The sequence below is a fragment of the Rhagoletis zephyria genome, unplaced genomic scaffold (assembly GCF_001687245.7).
Source record: "Rhagoletis zephyria isolate East Lansing unplaced genomic scaffold, Rhagoletis_zephyria_1.1 Rzeph_scaffold_00011, whole genome shotgun sequence".
Lineage (NCBI taxonomy): Eukaryota > Metazoa > Arthropoda > Insecta > Diptera > Tephritidae > Rhagoletis > Rhagoletis zephyria.
The window spans coordinates 595,436-608,823 of record NW_016157095.1 but is presented as its reverse complement, the minus strand read 5'-3'; the positions used below and the strand labels follow the sequence as shown (position 1 = coordinate 608,823).

General features: G+C 35.1%; 1 protein-coding gene across 3 annotated transcripts in view; it reads left to right on the top strand.

Annotated features, from left to right (window-relative positions):
* Positions 1-13,388, top strand: part of robo1 (roundabout guidance receptor 1) — a 285,387-nt gene that overhangs the window by 137,406 nt on the left and 134,593 nt on the right. For all 3 annotated transcript variants that reach the window (XR_001846813.1, XM_017610129.1, XM_017610117.1), the window contains exon 2: positions 10,874-10,995. Coding sequence is in view for 2 of the 3 variants with exons in the window: in XM_017610129.1 (XP_017465618.1) it covers positions 10,874-10,995 (122 nt within the window). In the remaining variant the exon portion in view is untranslated. The remainder of the gene's footprint in view (positions 1-10,873; positions 10,996-13,388) is intronic.

Below are 13,388 nucleotides of genomic sequence, written 5' to 3'. Positions count from 1 at the left end.
GTTTGGAAATCCGCGAGGAGGTGGCCAATATTTAAAACGGTAAACCTTCAGCTAATTAAAGCCCAGCACGCTACTGACGTTCGGGCAGCCCCTTACAGCAAAAAAAAATTGATTTGCTGATGGATGAATAGATTCTCTACGATATTGATTTAGAGTCTGCTCCATCAACACATTTTAGCTGCCTAGCTGGATATGGGTTGTCAGCGAAAAAAATTATTAAAAATCAACGCGAACTCTTAGCTACGTGAAACTTGCACTTTGTTGTACTAAAGTTTAATGACCTTTAAATTTCTATACCCAAAATTTTTCTAAAAACTGAAAAAAAAATTTAATTTTCATTAAAATATTTTTAAAATTATTTTTTCATTTTGTGGAATACTACAATTATTTTCAACTTGTTCTCATAATACATATAACATTTAATAAATGGAACAGGAAAATCGGTTGTCTTCAAAATTTCTACTCATTCTGCACTTTGCACTAAAAAGTTAAATACATATAAACAAAATACAAAAATCGTGCCCAACTGGCCTCCTACTAATTTTATAAGCTTTCAAAATATATCAAATTGGTAAAATAATGAAAGCTGGTGTGAATTATAATTAGTAGGTAAACTCCAGTTTTAAACCACTGTCTTTCGTCTATATAGGCCTGGGCGTCAAGGTTGACGTATAGGAAATCTACTAGCAGAGCTCATGATCTGGGTGACGTGGAATTCCTCATATACAGTGACTCAAACAAATGACCACGTGATGATTTTCTTCAAATATTCGTAACGTTTTTCGAGCAAAGTTTTTTTGTTATTTTTATATAAAGATATCGTATCAGCTTTCACCAAAACCGTGTAAATCATACAATTTTAGTCCAATGAGGTGCAAGTTTCAAACGGCTAAAAAATCGCGTTGATTTTTGAGATTTTTTTTTGTGACGGATTTTTGCACTTTTTTCATATAAGTATGAATTTCTTATGAAATAAAACGCGGTAGACCGTAAGCAACAAAAATCAACACGATCTTTGAGCCGTTTGATACTTGCACTTCATTAGACCAAAATTGTATATCCAAAAATTTTCCATAAATTCAGAATAGAATGTTGAAATTTTGATGAAAATTTGTTGAATTATCCTAATTTTTATAAAGTTTGAAACTGTGATTTACACGGTTTTGATTAAAGCTTAGACGATATTTTTATATAAAAATTATAAAAAAATTAATCTGCAAAAAATATTACGAATATTAAAAAAAAAAAACACACGCAGTCATTTGTTTGAGTCACTGTATGTACATAATCATTTTCTCCAAGATATCATCAATTTTAAGATTTATTTTTTCTTATTTTTTAGTTAACAAAAAACATATACTTACTTCCAACTAAATTGGTTTTCTCACTCTTAAAAGCTCAATCATCGTTTTTCATAATTTCTGCTTTTTTCGCCTATTCCCCACTGTCACTTGCTTTCTTCGTTTTATGAAATGTCACTACGACTTTTACAACTCAAAGGATTTTCTCACGGGAATGTCAGATAGCTTTGCATAAAAAACATGTTACTTCACTCCATCAAAGCAAAGCTGTCATTTCGCGCATTACTTTAATTGATGTGTAATCAACAAAAACGCGCAATCAAGAGAAAGTACTACTACAAGTACAGTAGAGTGAAGCAACATTGAACGCGCATAGAATAGCATACACAAAGGCGCAGTCAGTAAACAGAAGCAATAATTACTGCTAGCGCATATGAGTAAACGCACATTATCCATCATTATAATGCATTTCACGCTTAAGAAAAATTATCGAATGTTTAACACCAACAGCGGTTTGGCAAATGGAGGGAAAATGGATATGTCTCTACCCGCCAGTGTCTTATCTGTGGCATACTAATGGGCGTATAAGCATTTTCTTCAGCTACAAGAAAAAATTCACGAAAAGGGGGAGTCACTTTGGTGCATGATTGTGGTGCGCGTGTGTTAAAGGAAATTCGAGCTGAACCCCCAAACTCCACCAAATAGTCGAGAGTTTATTTAATATTTTCATGACAGAAAGTAAGTAGTTGTAGTTGTAGTGTCCTTATTCTGTGGCGCTGGCATTTTATTGTCACGCATTGCCATTTATGAATTCATATGCTATATATGCAGGCACTTTGTTACAAACATATGCATATGGGATGTCATAAAATTTTCTATTGATATGCAAGGGCCAATGCAGAAATCTTTATCAATAACAGACACTCATTCCTTTGATTTTTCTGCTTTCAACTTACTCTAAGTTCAGAGGGGATGATAGACGCACATACATATATATAAGGATGCATGTACATGTGTGAGTTTTCCAATTGAGTTTTTACTTTATCGCTCTATATGCTTCACTTTCGCACCAAGCACGTACACATTTAGTTATGGCGAATTACATGCATTGTGGCATGCAACATTTATATGTATTTTTGCCAGACCCTTACCTACGAACACAGCTGCCTGCTCCCATGTGCCTTTGTGAATGTATGGACATATTTGATCATTTCATACGTTGTATGGTACCTATGTTATTTTTATTATCTTGGCACTTGCATTATTGACTTTTGCCAAAAGTCAAATGTTGTCAGAAATGTCAAAGTGTCAATGGCGTGCGCTGGTAAGCAAACTGTGCATACATGGCAGTAAATAAGCAATAAGCGAGTGGGCACCCTCATGTAGCCACAGAACTGTTAAGGGTGGCATGCTTGGCAATACAACTTGGGTTTCGTCAAGTTGCATGCGGCAAGTTGCATGTTGCTTGTACATATGTACAACGTATTGCATGATATTGCCGGTATGTGCTTGCTCCATCTTCCATTGTCATACTTAATAAGAAGGCGTGGGAGACGACTTTGAGGGTTTGCTATTATGAAAATATGCATTTTTGCACGTACAAGCCAACAAGCAGCAGCACCAACAGAACAACTGTCAATTATTTTGACAGCTTCATCCATAAAAAATTACAAACACATACACGCATACTATACATGACTTATAAATATGTATGTATGTATCTCTAAATGTTGGAAAGCCAGTATTTTGTTAGCTCTATGGTTTGAGAGACCAGAGACAAATACCTCCAGGGAGTTTATATGTGAGCAAGATTTTGACAGTGCTTGGCTTACATACGCACATATACATATGTAGACACTATGAAGTGGTGCATATTTTTTTCTAATTACATTTAATTACTATTCTTTAAGTAGACTTTCCCTCATAAGATTTTCCTTCTTCGCCTACGAATCCATAATCCCAATACCGCGTCGTAAATTAACTCTCCCGTGACTTTGCCACTAATAAGGCCAATACGACGACACCTGTCCAACTGCCACAAACAAAAATGAATAGCCGCAATTTCGCTTCACTCCCTCTTTTCCGCAACCACAACCACTTTCTTCATTGCTGCTGTACCACCTACTCTATAAGCACCGGTGTCACCGTCGCTGTCAAAGTGTCACTCGCAAAAGTGACCAGTGTTGACGCCTTTTTGCGCATTATAATTAAGTATTACGTTCGCCAACATACACAGTAGGTACAGAATAGAGGAAAAAGTTGTATGCAGCAAGAAAAAAGAGTCAAAGAAAAATGGAGGCGATATGAAAAATCCCCTTAACAAGCATGTCCACGAAAAGTAAATGCGAAACCTGCATGAAATTACAAAAAATTCGCAACTTTTGCAATTTACTCGAAATTTTGAGGGTGTCCGAGTCAAACGGACCTCAGCTTCGGATTCAGCTTGTCGAAGTACATGAAGGCAGGTGGGTCTGGTTAAAAGCACACACCACTAATTGTGGAGCTATACTCTTATGGCAATGATAGGCTGTGGTCAATTAAAATTGTGTAAGTTAAAATTTGCAAAGTCAACGTCATAGCAAAAAAAAAAAAAGGAAAAATAATAATATTGAAATAAAATTAAAATATTAAGAGATGAAAAAGGGTCATGCTGCCTTTTACACAACCTTAACTGTCTGTGTGGTTAAATAACACTTTCAGCTATTCATAGACAGAGGGATACGCTCAAGTTCTTTCATACATGTGTATATATCTACAAATGTATATCAACATACCCGCACTGCACGGCCACAATCTGTCAAGATTCGCAGTAGAAATTCGTGAAAAGCCAGAGAAGAGCACGAAAAATATCATTGGGTACAGTGTTGCCAAACATGGGCATTTCCTGGCAAAACTGGTAGGTTTTTTTCCCATTTGGTAGGTTGGTAGGCTAGACTGGATTTTGGTAGGTTCCGGGACAATAATTTTTATTTGCGATAAATATGAAGTATGTAACTCCAAACATTTTAGAAACATGTGTGTGTATATCCTCCGAAAACCACCATTATCCACCTGACAGATTCTTCATGGTAACCTATTCGTATTTCAATACCGTAGTAAGCCCCCTTTCCACATATACGGCACTGGTCTGGTGGCCAGAGGTGGCTAAGCAAGTATAGGCGGGTGCCACCTTCAGCAAGCTGCACCGACTAATCCGCGAGGCCATCACAGAAGCTATGGGCCTGTCCAGCGGATGCCCTTGGTGTCATTACAGGCGTTCCTCCTTTGTCTACTCTGTTTGAAAAAGAGGCGTGCTGTGGCGCGCTATGAATTCCCAATATGATGAGCAAGCAAATTAGAGATCTTCGAGGTCATTTGGAGGTGCTAAAGCCATTCCTGGATAAACCCTAGCTATGCTTCTACAAACCCTACAAGATTAGAATTCCTGAAAGGGACTGGTGTGCAATGATATTAATTATGATACCGACGACGAAGGTATCTACATTTTTAATAAAATTGGCATTTGAAAAAAAGTTAAAAACTTAACAAATTTTCGGTAGGTTTTAGTTGGTCTTGGTAGGAAAAAAAATGTATCCGTGGCAACACTGATTGGATATTTTACAGCAACGGAAGAGCCAACGTCAGCGTCAGCGCCAGCCATTCGCATTATTAAAATGTAATCAAAGTATGCTAATTACGTGGCAGACACGATAACCGAGATGAGAAATATGTACATATGTACTATATGCACATCACCAGGAGTGAACGGACAAAAATGCTTTGTGGAGGTTTGCGGTGATATTGACCGTAAACGTGTGCGATATATTGTCGGTGCTACGTCAGCATGAGAAAATGATGAGAGGAGTGTTGGGAGCACTAGGGAATGATGTAGTGTAGAATGGTGGGGATGTATTTGGGCACAACGCATTCGGCAATCAGACAACTGTTGTAGGCTAGATAGGTGAGAAACAACAACTTACTTACTACAACAAGAGGGGTGGAAATGTACCAGATGTTTGTGACAGAAACATTCTCCGATAATTTAATTGCACGACAAGAATTCAGTACTGTGCTGCAGTTATACATATTTACTCACCTCGGGTGTCTAATTTGGCCAATTTGCTTGGTTACCTTGGTTTCCTTTCAACGTCAGTGGGCTAAACTATTGCGTCAAAGTGTTATTGTAGTGGTATGCCTTAATGAACAAAAGCTCGTGATATTTGTTGACCATACGTCAATTCGCCATTTGTATTTACCATTATAGTACTTAATGACTTCCATATTGGTGGCGACTTGTGATGCCTGAAGCCCTTCCATAGGTTGTTTTCATTACATACCGTGGTATTTATGCTGAGCATTCGGCTAATGACACTGACAATGTAAGCGTTTCGGCCATAATTTCTTCTGTGTGCCGTCGTAAAAAGCTTTTAAAATATGATTGATAATTTAAAATATTTTTTGGCAAAATCCAGGAAAAGACAATACCATATATTCGAATCCAGTGACAGAATTTTCGTGGATTTCACAAAAAATCGGCCTACCATGGCCCTATGGTTGCAATCTATGTTCTTCGCAGAACGATAAATATTTGGGGATTCATACATACGTAAAAGTAAATATATAAACTTTTTTAACTAACTTAACAGACATATTCAACAATTTATATTGATCTCGAGGCCGTTTTTAAATGAAAATTTATTGTGGAAAAGCAACAATAATTTGAAAAAATGGAAAACCAACAATACCAACAACCACATGATCAAGTGAATTGCAGCGGAATAATAGCTGCGCTTGATTGTGTTGGCATAACAAAAATGAAAATTGTGGAAAAAAGCAAACCATAATTTACAAGGCGTACTTAGCACGGTGCATAGGCAACTGGCTGAGTCAGTGGGATCGTCGGTTCGAATCCTACTGAAAGAAGTCTGATGAGGAAATGTGGTGATTTCCGAAATAGCTATCACTTCTACAATTTTTTTCAAATTATTGTTGCTTTTCCACAATAAATTTTCATTTAAAAAACGGCCTGGAGCTCAATATAAATTGTTGAATATAATTCTTATAAGGCCAAAAAATAACAAAAACAAATACATTAACAGACTATATCGAGATGGAATGCGCTAAGCATCTGTAAAGTAGCTAAAGTCATGTGCGGTTTATATTATCGCTGGCATAAAGAGACTAAAAAATTGTTATAGCTGTCCTAACAGAACATATGTAGCATCTTGGCTGCGCACGCAAACAAAATAGGGATCGCTGTCAATGAAGTTTGCAGGAAACTCACGTGGACGGGAACAAGGGAGACCCTAGAACACTTCCTATGCCTTTGTCCTGCTGTATTAATAGAATGATATAGAATGTCGTATTAGCTTTCCTTGTAGCAAGTTCCCAGCGCGACTTTGCCAACCCAATGTTTAGTTATTGCTCTTTGAATTTTCACAAAAAAGTTGCATAAATCAATGCCGTTAAATTGGGGGGACGTTACTAAAACGATATGCGCGTTTGTATTAATTGTAGTTACAGTACTGTAAACACTTGATTTGAGATATTTACATAAGCGCGCACATATATTTAGCTGTTGACCAACTTTTTTTATGCCTGAATACTTTGGTACCTCTATATAATATGACGGCCGTTGGCAGGCTTGTTGGCAGACTTGTTGGTAAAGGCGGTTGCTAATAACGACCGCCGTTAAACTATATGGCATACAAACTGCTATGTTCAGCTAACCCTTCATCTACTTGGTATTTATGCATGTAATTATGTGTGTCTGCATAGCATGCTTCAAATTTCCTTTACTTCCTTAGTAGCCCTGACAGTGTCTGGACTTTGCCGTTTTGCCAGTGTTAGCAATACAAATACCTACCTTGTATATTTCAAATTTTCCAGCGAGTTAGCATAAAAACACACATCTGTACGAGTTTAGTACGTGCAACATGACCAAAAAAATGTCTGCTTGCCATTGCAACAATTTACCTCTTCAAAGTCAACTATTGGCCAGAAGTAGGGTAATTTGATTTTGTTGTTGTTGCTGCTTTTTTTAGTTAACTTTGTTTTTATTAGTGCGCTGGTTGTTGTCCTTGTGACTTTTGTTGGTCACATTCATGCTGCTAATATTCCCACCACTTTCCCCTGCCGCTCAAGCTTAGCTTTTTCAGATTTCAATTTTTGCTGTGGGTATTTTTGTAGCCAATGGACGTAGTCGATTCGATTGACCGCAACGCTACGGTCGCACTCAATACCTATGTATTTACGTCAATGTGATTGCCTTCAAAACGTCATGTTGCAAGTTGTTTGCCAACAACCAAAGATACACAAGCATCCTTTAGTCGTCTGGGCAGGTGTGTCCTTATCACAAAAGTGTGGTGGAGTGGGGTCTTTGTCTGAGCACGAAATTGCAACATCATCCTGCAACAACTCGACATCGCCGGCAGTAGTGAGTTGACTTTGACGTTGATCAACTCATTGCAGGATAATATTTCTATTACTTAACTGTTTGCGCACAGTCAACACAGAGCAACAGCCATCCATCCGTTGAGTAGCAGCTACATATGGGGCGTTCCATACCAAAATGGACGAGGTTCACACTTCATAAACATAAATAATAAATAAATATGAAATTTGAGCTTGATTAATACATTTTTAAAAACTTTACAGCACAAAAACCAAAAACGAATCGATTTAATAGTTTTCCAAATATCCCGAGAACGGGTTGAGGAAAAAATTTGAAAAAAAAAACACACACATATACACATCAAAATTATCTATGAAAAGAAATATTTTTAAAATTTTTTCTTGAAAACTCTTTCACATACAAATTTTTTGATAAAAAAATTAGTTTTTGAAAATATGCCATCTCAAAAAAGTTTGAAAAAAATCACAATGGTAGGTAGCTCTGGTATTGCGCAATATTTGAGTATAATATTATGGGGTGCACTCTACAATAATTTGATTTATGGATTTTTTTTTACACTGCACTTTTTTGCACTAAAATTGAATGGGCTACTGCATACTCAAAAAAAAATAAAAAAAAAATTTTAAAATTTGTAAATTTGTAATGTACTCATTTTACTCAACTTCGTTGTAAAAAAAAATCATGACTCAAATTATTGTAGAGTGCACCCCGTAATACTATACTTAAATATTGCGCAATACTCAGAGTATTAATCAAGCTCAAATTTCATATTTAATGCTTATCAATCAACCTTAAAAATTTGAAACAAATCAAACCCATGAAGTGCGAACCCTGTCCATTTTGGTATGGAACGCCCCATATATAGTAAGCCTCGTTAGCCGCGCTCGTTTGCACTCTGCAACTCCATATATCTATAGATATGAAGGTATGATAAGCAGTTGTATATGTAGCTGTGTGCTGTATACATTGACACCTGTTAGCTCAATGAATTGTGCGAATGTTATGCACGGCCAACCCGGTCGTTAAGTGGCATATTAATAATTTGTTGAATATGCATTAAATTGGTTACTGGCAGTGGCGGCAATGCGGGCGTAAGTCGGTAGTTAGCAACTACCATACACTGTATGAATATACATATACTAAGTATATATGTAGGTATCTACTGCTGTTGCATGTCATTGACGTTGATTATAGAGACATACGCAGCCCGCCCAATGTTAACAGGAACGTGATTTTCATTTTTAATGAGTTTTACATCGATACTCGGCGAGTGAAATTTTTATTTTCTGAAGCAATTTTTGCACTCAAAAAAAGTTTAAAAAAAAAGAAATTAATAGGTACACATTGCCTACCATCGGCACCTACAACACAGACGTTGTGTACGATGGAGACGCTGTAGGCGCAGTTTTAATTAATTTGGGAGCTCATAAAAGGCTTCGTTGAGCTTCAAACTCATACTCAAACAATGATTTTAAGGTCTGCGGCGTATAAACAGAATTCAAGGAAAGAACTTTTCCGCCAAGCAGACTGTTAAAAAACATTTCGCGAAATATGCGATAGCTACACCGTTGCCATGCAATTAATAATGCTGCCAAATTAATTTGTTTAAATTTCGTAAAATGCTTAAAATTTTCGAAAAGGGCATTAATTTTATAATGGAAAGTTCTCGGTTGCTTGAAAATCTTGGCGAAGCATTGCGGCGATAAAGTTTCAAAAATTTACTTTGATTAAAAATTCTCAAAAGAATCTGAAATAAATGCTTTCAAATATTTATTTTGAAAGGAGCATTTGCTCTGCAAATTTAATTTTAGCGGTTATTTCGCTGCTTCCATCAGCTCTTAGAAAATTTTAATTTCTGTTGGAAAGCTTGATGGAACTTGCTACACACAGTGACGAACAAAAGTATTGGTATAGAGAATTTTTAGCAATTCATGTATGCAAATTTTTTCAATCTAATTTATTTTCGATAATTTCGTATAAAAATATAGTTCCATCAAAAAAAAGTAAATATTATATCTCTAAACTTTGTGCAAAACTTAAGAAAATTCAATAAAATTTTCTATTCAGATTTTGAAAGTACGCAGATTTATAGCACATCCAGTTTTAGTACAATAAAGTGCAAGTATGAAGTTGCTAAAATATTGCGTGGATTTTTGGCAATTTTTTTTTGTATGGAAGAAAATAAAACACCGTCCGCAAACAAAAAATCCAAAACTCCTTTCTTCCTAAAAATCGTATTTCATTTCCAAGCATGCTACTCGCATTCATTTTACTGCTTTCATAGAAATATATTTTTATTTAAAGTGTAGGTATATTTAAGCTAGCTCAGAAAGATTTGAAGAAGCACTAATTTATAGCTGAATTAAAATGTGAAAATCCTTTCTCCCAAAACAGATATACACTTCCTGTTCGGCTTCGAAACTGCTAATATTTATATAAAACTTTATGTTACCAACAAATATTTTTCCAAAAAAACTTTATTTTATTTCTTCTTGCCACCTTCTACGTAATCCCCAAGCGCTCATGTCAAAGCTGTTGCTCAAAGCTTTGTATGCAACTGAAATAAAAAAAATGTTTGCAATCGACACGTTTCGTACAAAACTAATCTGCGTGCCACCACAGCACTTTGTTGATCAATGCAACAAAATAAAATTCCTACAAATAAAATAATATGTATTTTTTTAGAAATAAAATACAAAAAAAAAAAAACAAAATGCCTCCATATCAGCTTAGTGTAACCAAAAGGATTCAAATCCCTTCAAAACACGCAGTCAAAAACACAGACACGTTTCAACAATAAACCAACCCACATTTGGACACCAACCACTACATACATACATTGAAGATTATAGCAGTGAAGGGCGAATCTATTTATGTAAATGTTTTAGTCTCTGGACGTGCCACACTAAAAAAAAAAAAAAAAAAAAAAAAAAAAAATATTTACTATCTGCAATGCTTAACCGTTTGCAGTGTTCCCTGGCGTTAGCTAACGCATTGTTCGTGCTGCTTCCGTAGTTAAGTCGGCACATTTAGTGAAAATTTTTTGTTAGCTTGAATTTCCGTACAATTTTTTAGTTCAACTCTTTTCCAGCAATCAAACTATTTAGTTTTTTACATTTTCGTATCTCAACTATGGCTTTCACTCATTTTGTATTTTTTTTTTTCGTTCTCTTTGCAGCTCAATATCAATCACCGCGTATAATCGAGCATCCCACAGATTTGGTTGTGAAAAAGAATGAACCTGCCACACTGAATTGCAAAGTCGAAGGCAAACCGGAACCGACAATTGAATGGTTTAAGGTAAGTCCATGCGCTGCACAAAAAAAAAAAACAAAAATAATAAAAATGTTCAAATATAGTTACGAGGATAACAACGCCCATATGTGCATACACAAAGATATTTACACAATCAATATATCTGCACATCACTCACACAGCAGCACTAAAATGGAGAGATAGTTTGTACGGGGATTTTTGTGTGAAAGTGTGGTGCCGTGTGTTATATTTATATTCAATAGGCGCAAGAAGGACTTTAGCTGAGAGCACTTGACGGGTGCCGAGGCGTTGATATACACATGTATGTATGTATGTTTGCGCAATAGCTTGACATAGGATTACTACTGCTCGTCAGTGTATTAAACTCCGTACTTTCCATGCACATTTACATAGCCTTCGTACCTTATAGTTATAGCTCTTGCTCGTGTGGCAGCAATTTTATTTAACTTTTCTCTCGATCCACTATTGTTTTCTCATTGCTCGTTTTTTTTTTTTTTGTTTTTGATTTGCATTGAATAAAACAATCGAAAATGTAAATCCCGGCAATACGATAGCAATAAAATCACTTACAATTTGAAATGTAATAAATTTGAAGCTTGAGGATATGCTGAAATATTGTGTCTACGTAGTATTGTAGTGGTAATGGCTAGACGTTATTGGGAGTGCGCTGAATGAGTTTTCAGTTGCGGACTAGGATGTACATACGTAAAAAAATGGAATTGAAAAAATTTAATTAACTATTATTTGGGTAACTAAATTGTTATAGTGAAGTATTGAAATGTAGTACCTACCACATGTGAGGTGGCAAACAAAAAAAAATTTATTTTGGATACTTTGTCTCAATGTTTGCCTACTTACCTAATTACGGAAGAAGTTCATATTTAATAAGTGCAGCTAGAAAATAATTAAAAAGTTTAGAAAAATTATCCAGGTATTGCACGTCAAGCGACGATATGTGGCAAAGTAAAAGTAATTCTTATAAAATTTTAAAATGCTTTTCACTTGTTTCCTAGAAGTTGCATCGCGTGTTGAGACTATTTCTATACGAACTTTTTCCCATTTGCACCAAAAAAAAAATATTACAGAAGATAAATTCCTAAAACAACACCTTTTACGCATTAATATTAACCATTTAAGAACTTTTAATACAAAGAAAAACATATGTCCCTTATTAGAAACTACGTTTTTTTAATAATATGTAATAATATTTTGGCGGTTACACTTTTGCTAAGTGTTTGGCCAAGCTTCTCTTCCAATTTGTGATGTGCATCTTGATGTTGTTACACAAATGGAGTACACTAGGTGGTTTGGCATCGCCCGCTGCAGAGTGGTTAAAAAATGGTATTTAGGGAGACTTCATTTTTCACTCACTTTCATTAACTTTTTTGTTAAAAGAAAGCTAATAAAATTTGCAAAAGACCATTTGAGCCTGATTTTTGAACTTTTGTTAATTTGTATTAAATTTTTTAGTGCAAACTGCAGAAAAATTACCAATTTTGAAGAAAATCGATTCTTTTGTTCTAGTTAATAAATGTTACACAATTAAAACTAGTTGAAAACAATGGTAGAGTTCCCTAAAAAAAAAATTATCATCAAAATAAATAGTTTTTTTTTTTTATTATTTTTATTGAGCTTTGTACCAACGCCACGTACACCCGAGTAACACGCTGTACTGCTCGTATTTCATACAAAAAATCTTTGCGGAGTTTCATTTCACCACTCATTATTTCGTAATTATCCATCGATTTTCTTCATCAGTAACTTGATTTTTTTTTGTAACAGAACAGGCTTTAGTACAAATGCAAAAATTTGGCACAGAACCTGTTATTTTTTTAATTTTTCTTCTGTTAAAGTTTGATATTTTTCGTTTTTTCATTAAAAAATAAAAAAACTGGAATGATTAATTAATTTGTCAGAAACTATAAGCCCTATCGGAAAGTGATGTGTATACGGTTTATGGAGAATTTCACTAAATTTCATTTTCAGTATTTTATATTAAGATTTTTAAATTGTTTTTGCTTTAAACTGAATAACGGTAAATTGCAAACATCTAGAAAACGTATCCATAGAAAAAAAAGTTACTCGATTTTCAGAATCATCGAGTAATTCTACATAGGAATTGGATAGTGGCATCCATAGAACATTTTTGCTGTAAACCAGTGTAATTAAAGTTTTAGAAATTTGAATTCAAATTAATGACGGTGTATTTGCCCTCGAAATCGGTGTACGTTGGAAATGGAAACGATTTTAATATGTCCATCAAAGGCAAAGGTTTATACGAAAATGTTTTTACAATATTTTAACCCTTAAATGCATAGTGTGCAAAAATGCAACATACCCTTCAAATGAGTATTACAATAAGAATATTGTACCAATGTACGATGTTGTAAATAAATCACAAACTGCAATATATCTTC